Source organism: Cydia strobilella, chromosome 16 (genome assembly GCF_947568885.1).
Source record: "Cydia strobilella chromosome 16, ilCydStro3.1, whole genome shotgun sequence".
In the NCBI taxonomy this organism is placed as follows: Eukaryota; Metazoa; Arthropoda; class Insecta; order Lepidoptera; family Tortricidae; genus Cydia; species Cydia strobilella.
The window spans coordinates 4164734-4174998 of NC_086056.1; the positions used below are offsets into that span (position 1 = coordinate 4164734).

Consider the following 10265-nt stretch of genomic DNA (forward strand, 5'->3'; position numbering starts at 1 on the left):
GGTCTTTCTGTTGGTACCATACATGATATTATCCATTACCATCTTAATATGTCAAAAGTAAGTGCGAGATGGGTTCCGCGAATGCTGACACCGGTTCAGAAAGATATGCGAGTAGCTTGTTGTTCCGATTTTATTGACCTGTGCGGTGAAAATCCTGATGAGGTGCTGCAAAAGATAGTTACTGGAGATGAAACCTGGGTTCATTATTATGACCCAGAAAGTAAACAGGAGTCCATGCAGTGGCACGTTAAGGGTACAGCTCATCCCAAGAAGTTCAAGGTCATCCCTTCAGCTGGCAAGGTCATGGCCACAATATTTTGGGATTGTGAAGGAATATTACTGATCGATTACAAACAAAAGAGTGTAAATATCACAGGACAGTACTACGCTAATATTCTACGTCAATTAAGGGGTGCAATCAAAGACAAGAGGCGAGGAAAATTAACCAAAGGTGTTCTGCTTCTGCATGACAACGCCCCTGTGCATACTGCTCATATTGCCAAGGCGGCTATTCTTGAATCTGGGTTTGAAACTATTACTCACCCACCGTATAGTCCGGACTTAGCCCCCAGTGACTTCTTTTTGTTCCCCAATCTTAAAAAGGATCTGCGTGGAAATCGATTTTCTGACGATGAAGCGTTGAAGGCGGCAGTGGAGGAGCATTTTGACACCAAAGATAAAAATTATTTTTATGAGGGATTAAAAAAAATAATAGATCGATCTTTTAAGTGTATCAACATAGGGGGGGAGTATATTGAAAAATAAAAATATTAAACTTATCGTATTTGTTTGTTTTCATTCACATACCGAGAATTTATTGAACGCCCCTCGTAACAATACAATGTATAAAACGAGAAGAAAAATCAAAATGGAAAATCAAGACAGGCAGACACCAAAAACCCGACAGGTAACTATATAATGAACGTTGACTCAAAACTCAAACTATGCGACGTCAAACAATTAAATTTCAACTGACGAAACGCGAAACGAAGGCTAATGAACGATATCACTAGACGTGTGTCTGACACTTGAGTCACAATGAGAATAAAAAGTAAAAAGTACCAGGCTCAGGGGCGTCGAGGATTTGATTAGCCAGCTTCGCTTCGCTCAACTCGCTTCGCTTGCTTCGGTTCGCTCTTCGCTATCTTCGCTTCGCTTACGAGGGCGAATCGAGCATTCGAGACTCGCGAGGCTAATTACTTACGAGTTCGCATTCAGCCTTTTTCACTTTTGAAACTTGTGACGCGTAGTCTCGTGCGGTTTGTAATTGATTTGTGTTGGCTTTATTAAATTGTGCTCAGTTTATTAGCAAAGAAAAAAAATCTTATCGCGCAAGGAATTTAAGTTACAGAGCGGAACAAGGAAAACTTAATAAGTATTTCATTACCCAAATGTTTAATGTAGGTAATCTTGTTTAAAAGTATATTTTACACATGGCCACTAATTATTTTGTTTCATATTAGTCATTAAAATTCTAAAGTCCTTGTGACGCACGAAATTATCAGCATATTAGAATCATATTTCATTTTTACTTATGACGCACTTAGAGCCCACTTGAACTTTGTCCGACATCTGTTTATCGGACAAATAAGCTGAGACATCTGAAAGTAATTATAGTAAAAGATATCGAAGTATTACGCTTTACACTCGATACAAAATAAAATCAACTAGCGACCCGCCCCGGCTTCGCATGTAGTAAAAGCGTGATTTTTTCCGATATCAGTAGCAAACATATATTTCAACCAATTTATACAAAACCTTAACAAATTATACACCTAAAACCTTTCTTAAGAATCACTCTATTGATAGGTGAAAACTGCATTAAAATCCTTTCGGGAGTTTTTGAGTTTATCGCGAACATACAGACAGATGCAGCGGGGGACTTTGTTTTATAAGATGTTGTAGTGATGATATAGTTGGTCGAGCAAATGTTGTCAGTAGAAAAAGGCAGCAAATTTAGAAAATGTAGACGCGTAGGGATATCGTCCCATATAAAATTTTGAATTTCGCGCCTTTTTCTACTGACAAGATTTGCTTGACCATACATAATGTGACACATTAAATAATACTGCCCAAAATAAACAAATGACAAAATGCATGCAGTTTTTCTTATGAATCTTAAATACTTGAGGAGACTAGATACGAAAAGTGACGAACAAAAGAACTTAAAAAAAGATGTATGTATAATAAAACGTAAAAGTCTAGTTTTTTTAACACCAATTATCCAAAAGGCACATAGCACAAAAACGTCCAAATATAGTTCTATCAATGCGGTTAATCCCCTAATTAGGGCGGAACATTTCAACAGCGAAAAGACATCTAATTATTTAGGCACTTCATTTACTTAGTCAATTAGTGCCTTCGTCAAGTGCCAATTAAAAAGATAAGTGCGAGCGAGAGGTTCGAGCATCGACTCGACTCGACTTAGAGATACACGTACGGCTCGATAAACATTCGAGTGTTATTGGATCATGTGTCATATGATTGAGAGTGAAATGGTTGAGATTTTATTTTAGGTGATACAAATATACCCTTTTGTGGGTGGCGAATGGTTATTGAAATTCTGTCTAAAATTGTTAGTCATTGCTATTGTATTAAATATTAGGTTTTCCTTCTAATTTAATTTATACAAACAAAATAAATATTAAATACCTTCCTACATATTTCTGGGCGTTATTTCGGTTAGTAAAAAATAATCCTACCTATCCTTTATAGGTTATGGCGATTTTTTATTTATTTATTTAGATTTAAATCTTTTTTCGATTAGTTGTATACCTACGGTGGTGTTCGATTTAGACGATTTAGAAGTAACATCGTTTATAGATGAACTGCCTATTTTATCGGAATCAGTTGCAATAATATTTAAGCTTGTAATATATACTTTAAAATTTCAAATAGTTTTTGTCGATATTATACATTGACTTATTAAGATAATATATTTACACTTAGTAGACGTATGTTTCTCTTTATACATATAAAGTCCTCGAGGGTGCACGGAATTCGTGTTCATACCTACTGTATCTATATGTTAGTGTACGTTTCTTCAATAATAACGGTTTTTGCTATAAGGAAACAAATTCATATTGTTTTTATGAAACTATCACCAGAGGGCGCCATAAGCTCTTAAGGGATTACATATACCTACTTGAGAAAATTAGGCTCAGGCCGCCGTGGCCCGGGTGGCCGAGCAGTCTAGGCATCTGCCGCGAAGGCAGAGGACGCTGGTTCGAATCCAACTCTAGGCACTGGGCACTGTAAAATGTATTTTATATATGAAATCTATTTAATCGAATTTAAACTATCGTGAGACATATTACCTAGATTCTCCGAAACATGTCGCGCGAGTGACTAAAAATACGTGAGTGAAACCGCTAAGTTAGTTAAATCTATTTAAGTTAATAACGTTTTTTTTTCTTGTTTCCAGGGAGTTCTACTACATCCAGATGGAGAAATACGCCCGGCAGGCGATCAGCGAGGGTCTGAAAACGGCGGACGACATCCATGTCGCCGGCGACTCGGAGCTCTACCGGGTGCTCAACTTGCACTATAACAGGAATAACCATATTGAGGTGAGTTTTACACCAAATAATCACAGATACAAAAAAATCGGCCAAGTGCGAGTCGGACTCGCGCACGAAGGGTTCCATACCATTACGCTGAAAAACAGCAAAAAAAAACACGCAAAAAAAACACATAAATATTTATTTTATTCTGTTTTTAGTAATTGTTGTTATACCGGCAACAGAAATATATCATCTGTGAAAATTTCAACTGTCTAGCTATCACGGTTCATGAGATGAGACAGCCTGGTGACAGACAGACAGACAGCGGAGTCTTAGTGATAGGTTCCTGTTTTTACCCTTTGGGTACGGAACCCTAAAAACGACTTGACAAAACAGTTGTGTAATCGGGTAATTCCGAAAGGAAAAAACACTAAAAAAGTGGCGGATACTTTCGAAAAGGGACTTACGAGTACTTATTTTTAATTTTTATTATCGGGATTATGAAATTCCTAAATTACCAGAATACACTTGTCTTTACCTTCGTATGCCGTCATACGAAGGTAAAGACAAGTGTATTCTGTACAAAATAACAAAATCATTATAAAAATAGTTAATAGTTAAATTATCAAGCAGAAACGTCCGCAAACGATGCTATTATTAAGAGGCTCATTGGCTCATATATGGTGGAAATATTCGCTGTATTGAGTTAGGTCTTGGTAGCTCAGATGGCAGAGCACTGTACTAGTGATCCAGTGGTCGTGGATTCAAGTCCCACCCAAGACAGTGAATTTTTCCACTTTTATATTATTTAGTTTAGAGTTATCTCGATTTGCTTTCCTTCGGTTACTGAAAGTTTTTGACCACACAACGCCGTGTCATACCTTGGACTTATCTTCAACTAAAAAAGTTATGATATAAATAGTAAAGATTACATATGCCGGCACTATTGCAAATAACTTAGTTGATTGTAACCCTTCTGCAGTGTGAAAATAAACGTTCTGAGTTAAGAATAGGTTAAAAATATGAAAGGTTAGGGAACAGAGTTGAATGACATATTTAGAATATCACGTTAAATATAGTTGGTCAAACCAAATTGTCAGTAAAATAAGAACAAAAAAACTATACTCATCCTTTTCTTTTGGGTGCTAGTACTAGTGTAAGATAAAGATAGTATGATTCTATCTGTCTATGTTTGAAATGAGATAGTCCTTGACAAACTATAGGTATAAAACGTGGAAGGGTTGGATAAGAGTATATTAAGACAGCAACTTAAAACCAGGCTCCTATCCAAACCGAAAGACAAAGCGAAAATTGTAACAAAAAATGGAAAACTCGAGATTGCACACTTTACGTACGAGTACCAAAAGTCTTAACAGCTCAATTAAACAATAACAATTAGGAACATAAACGTGGCCCAGAGCGTATCTTTTGGGCGCCTCCGCCTCTCCGTCCCTCTGCGTCTGTTGCAAACTGAAAGAGTTCTCATATACAAACGAAAAAGTGACAAAGGGCTTAATAATTTTGTCTGTAAATTATATTATCTTGTACTAAATATACACATGCTAATAAGCACATTGTTTTATTTCCAGGTTCCGCCCAACTTCAGATACGTGGTGGAACAGACGCTGCGCGAGTTCTTCCGCGCCATCCAGGGCGGCAAGGACACCGAGCAGAGCTGGAAGAAGTCCATCTACAAGGTGATCTCGCGGCTCGACGACCCCGTGCCCGAGTACTTCAAGTCGCCCAACTTCCTCGAACAACTCGAGTAAGCCTCCCCGAGGCAACACGCCTCGAGCGGCCAGCTCGAAAAACAAAACAAAACTTTTGGAAAAAATGTTTCGCACACCAAAATTATACGACACTCGCATTTAGGCCTTCAGAATCAAAATTATTAATAAAAAAAAGTTAAATTAAATTATAAATTTTGAAGTTGGACGTGGGACGCGCGCAAGCGCTCTAGACAATTCATTAGGTTATCGAGTAAGAGAAAATTTAAGTCACCTAGAATTTTATTTCTGCACATAATATATTTCGCTATATATAATTATTATTATATTATTATTAAGTATTATCTTAAAAATGGTTTTATAGTTGTGTATATTATCTTAAAAATCATTTATTGATTTATTCTTTAAGAAAAAAAAAACGATTAATATATTAATTGCTTAAGTTTTGATTTTGGTTGTTTTTATTTTGTTTTCTATCCTTTTCCTTTCCTTCGGAGCAAGTTCCAGTTGCGTTGCATGTTGCGTTGGTTGTTGGCCATCGGAGGCACAAAATTGTCAACCCTTACCTCGTCTTAATTATTTTAGGGATATTTAACGTTAACCATAGTTATTAGTACAATAGAGCAGGGTTATTTTTCGATCCACAAATAAAAATAATATTTAACAAATTATTTTTATACTGATAGCCGGTTTTGTGTTCTTGCAGAGGATTTTACGATAAAATAGACAGACACAGAAATTCAAATAACATTACACATCTTTCGTTGATATTACAGTAAGCATCCTTGTTTGTATTAAAGTCTCGGCAGGTCGGTTCAAGTTCAGTTGTCTGACGACAGATAGGGTTAAGTTTATATTTGTTAGAAGAATAATCTTTTCCAAAAACGCGCCGGGCTTTGCGACGCGCGCGTCTTCCCCTCGACACTCAAATATACAATATGCTAATCCAAATCTTCATATCTATAACAGTTAACTGGGTATTCATGTAGTTCAGGTATTTACGTTTCCGAATTCTGTATTACATTTAGGAGTTTTTACAGTCAAGAGGGAAGCCGTCCGCCTCGCAGGCGGGCGCCTCGCGCCGGCTCTCACGCACTCATAGACATTCGAACCACACCCAAACAGAAAACAATAGTTGAAGGCAACACACAATAGACCAGACCCCATCAAAAACAATACAAAATCATACTACACCACTTTCGGCTGACATACACAAAAATCCACTGGGCCACCTCGTCCGATCAGAAGTGCCTTCAAAAATGTTGATTTTTTACAAGAAAAACTAATAAAATTAATTGAAAAGGGCCCTCAATAGTACCTACTGCCCAACCTAAGCCGGCGCGCGGCGTCCGCGCGACTTGCGCGTTCTAACGAACAGTATACATACACACACTATTATACTATAGAAGATTAATTAGTTTGATTCGTAGATATATGTAGCGCGGCGCCACGAGCGTCGCGCGGCGCGAGCCAGTCAAATACAGAGTCTGCCTCGCAAAGGCTAGCAGCAGTGCGAGGCAGCTCGGCCTCACCTGGCGCGTGCCGCGCGAGGCAACCAGCCCGCACAACTCGATGTATTTGTTATAACATGTAGATGCCGGCCGTCCGCCCCACGCAAGGAAACACTTTCCTTTTCACATCCTTGTTTCGACAGAAGACAAATTATTTTCACGCTTCCTATAGATATATTGATAGATAGTGTACAGAGATGTATAGCCATGTACATATACGATAGTTTTAATACAGATGACAATTATCGAGTTAACTATCTAGCCACAGTTTTAAGTGAACCACAATAGAAACGGGAGAATTGCGAATTGATTTGCGGAATTGTACAAATGTTATATCATCCTGATTTTCGAGTATGTAACCCGAGTCAGGCAGGCGGCCGGCCTAGCTAAGCAGGTGTAAGCATTTTTCATTTGATATTGACACGTTTGTTATCGTTTAATTTGTAACCATTTGAACTATTACAATAATATAAGAGTACCTCAGTTTAGGACGGACCAGGCGTCGACTGGTGTGCTTAGAATAGCGTTCAGGTTAGGTGAGAGATACGGATACTTTAAGACATCACATCAAACACGCAGACTCCTCCTTTTGGCAGCCGGTTTTAAGTTCCAAATTTCCCTAGTTGTCCGAATTCGAAGTTCGAATTCCCACCCATCAAACAGGCCAGCAATAGCCCGGTTTCAGTTCCCTTGAGGTTCTTCCCGTCAGTCGCCGCAGGGTGTCATATGTTACGTTACGATGTTTTTGTTAAATGTTGTCTGTTCCGTTCTTACCATAAATAATGACAATTTAGAGCTAAGAAGAATTTTCTAAAAGCTGACTGACACATCTTCAGCCATGAATTGAAGAATGGAATTGATTACGTTTACTCTAAAGATTTAAGTACAGACGCATTAGATTTAACTTTTTAGCTCTAAACTGTCAGCCGGAGTAATCCTTTAGTAAATAATGAATCCGTTATTCCGATCTCTCCATAGACTTCATATGTACTAGAAATATTCGCAGGCTACACACACACATTACAATAGAATATATTGATTTTCCATCGACAGTACTCAACCGAAACCGTATTTTCAGACTAGGAGCCGTGAACTTTTAGGATAGGTTTATAAGACAGAGGAACCATTTGAAAAAGTTTTCAAGCATGTTTTATCCGGATTTTTTACTTGAGCGATACACTGCGCAAGACCACAACGGATCGCGCGGTTCTTTATATCTAAGTTATTGGTTGACAATTTTCTAAATTAGTGTAAAGACTCAAGTTTGAAACATCGAAATATTAGTCCACAGTGATGCTGGGAGCTATCCCACGGAAAAAGTACAAAATTCGGTGTTGACTTTAAAACTCATGTTTGTATCTATAATGTATGTAGATTTATTGAAATTGCCCTTTCGGCAACGTCAGTTGGTTTGGAAGCTTTGTAATGTAGAGATAGAGTATTCTGTTTGGTATATTGATGTATGGGATATTTATGTTACTTACTCTTTTAGTACTTCGATTCCGTCTAAAGGTGTCGTTGGGCTATCATTATGAAAGATATATGTAATTATTTTCAAAATTAATTATAAATAAAAAACAATATAGAATGTATTTGGTTTCACGTTTGGGTATTATGGTTCCTAAATTTTCGAAAATTGTAATAGACTCTATTGTATGTAGCATTTCATTTTTGGAAGTTAGAAGACATATAGATGTACCAAATAGTTGTATCAACTTTTCTATACTTGAACAAATCATTAAGAAATGCTGAAATTTAGGTGATAATGTACTTAAGTATCATTTGTTTGTATCAAATAAACGTTTTCAAAATTGAGCACGGAATACTATTAGATCTCGAAACTGACACTGCCGACGCCATGTAGCGAGGCGTGTCCTCTTAATGTTTACACGATTCGTCGTAAGCAAAGATAATTTTGTAATGAAATTAAATTTAAACGAGTAAATGGAAACATATTTTCAATATCCTTGTGGTCTTCATCGACAGCGATCCACGTTTTGTTCGGCGTGCGCGCAGGCGGCGGGCGCGGACTCAGTGATAAATTAAAAATTAGTTACAAAATTTAAAAAAAAAACGAAATTATTTTAGTAGCGGCGCTCGGCGTACGCAAGTTTGACTAGTGTTTAGGCGTTCTTTCGGTATCCTCGCATTTCGGCTAAGTGTGGGCCCGCGGCCGCCTCGCCTGATATATTTAGTACAAATTTCATGATGTTAAGGTAACGAGGCTCAAAGCGTTTCTTTCGGGCGCCCCCGCCCCTCCGTCGCTCGACGTCGTGTATAAAATTTTATTCAAAAAGAGTATTTTTGTATTGAATATTTCTAAAGTGGGTGTAAAGATCAAAAAATTCATAAATTATAGTGTTGACAAAAATACGTTAGGTAAATTTAGAAAGTCATGCGTTTTTTGTATTTAATTTTAAGAATAGCGTCGGGATATTAAAAGTTTAGGAACAACCATTTGTAAATATGGGAGAGACGGGGCGAGGGGGGGCGGGGACGCATTATAGATAAAACAAATATTATAAATAACTTAAAGATGTTTATATGGTTCTGGATGTAAAAAAGATAAATTTAAAGGCGATTTTAAGATGGAATAATGTCGGTATTGGTCTCGGAATGGCTACCGGTCACTATTGTAATCTGTGGGCCTCAGACTCGAACCTAGTGTAACGACAAACCTAACCTAACTACGCATTAATATTACGGTTCTTAATACAATACTTATACATTAATATAATATCACATTGTCATAATGCTTTAGTTACGAGCGTGTGTCTTTTGTCCGTGAATGTTTAGCTAACCACTGTTGGTGTAATTTAGAGTAAAGTGGATCATTGTGGTTGGAAATTGTATCAAAAAGTCTAAATTGTCCCTCGGGGCTATCGCGAATTGCGACTCAACATTGGAAAACAATTGGCTATACTAAATCTGATCAAAATTCTGGAAGTAACGGTGATAGAGCATGGTGACTTGTTGATACCAGAGGGGTGTTTCTTCGTCAATATAACGAGTAATAACTAATAAAGCTAAGCTTTTATTTGACTTCTGTATTTTATTTATTGTCCTTCCCTTTTTACTGCTAAGATAAATCATATTATTATGAGAACTTTACACAGGAGAATTAAAAAGAATACGTATGTGAATACACAACTTTGGGAACAAATCAAATTATTTTATTAAGTACCTAGTCACACTACTATAGGTATATAAATTATAAACTGAAATAGATGTCATAAATATATTAAAGAAAAAGTGACGAAGCCCTACAGTGGTGAAGGCCTTCACTTTTTCTATCTATTTCAGTTTATAACGTATGTGAATAATAATGAAATTGAAAAAAAGCCTATTGAGACCTCAGTCAGTTTAGCCGACGATAAATGGAATCAGATCAACATTGACTGCACGAGCTGCCTCACGGAGCTCGTCTAGCGGGGCAAGCGATTGCCACTGACCCTGTACCAAGGTTGCCACGCAAGGCAACGGCCTCAGCGAGGCAACTCACTTGTAGTCACTCTGGCGTTTGG

The 10265-nt window shown here is 37.5% G+C and overlaps 1 protein-coding gene across 1 annotated transcript in view; it reads left to right on the forward strand.

Annotated features, from left to right (window-relative positions):
- The window catches only part of LOC134748369 (homeobox protein prospero), a 126646-nt gene extending 116863 nt beyond the window's left edge, over nt 1-9783 (forward strand). Inside the window, exons 6-7 of the mRNA XM_063683154.1 lie at nt 3425-3569; nt 5093-9783. Coding sequence (XP_063539224.1) covers nt 3425-3569; nt 5093-5272 — 325 coding nt within the window. The 3' untranslated portion in view covers nt 5273-9783. The remainder of the gene's footprint in view (nt 1-3424; nt 3570-5092) is intronic.
- Nucleotides 9784-10265: the final 482 nt, after the last annotated feature.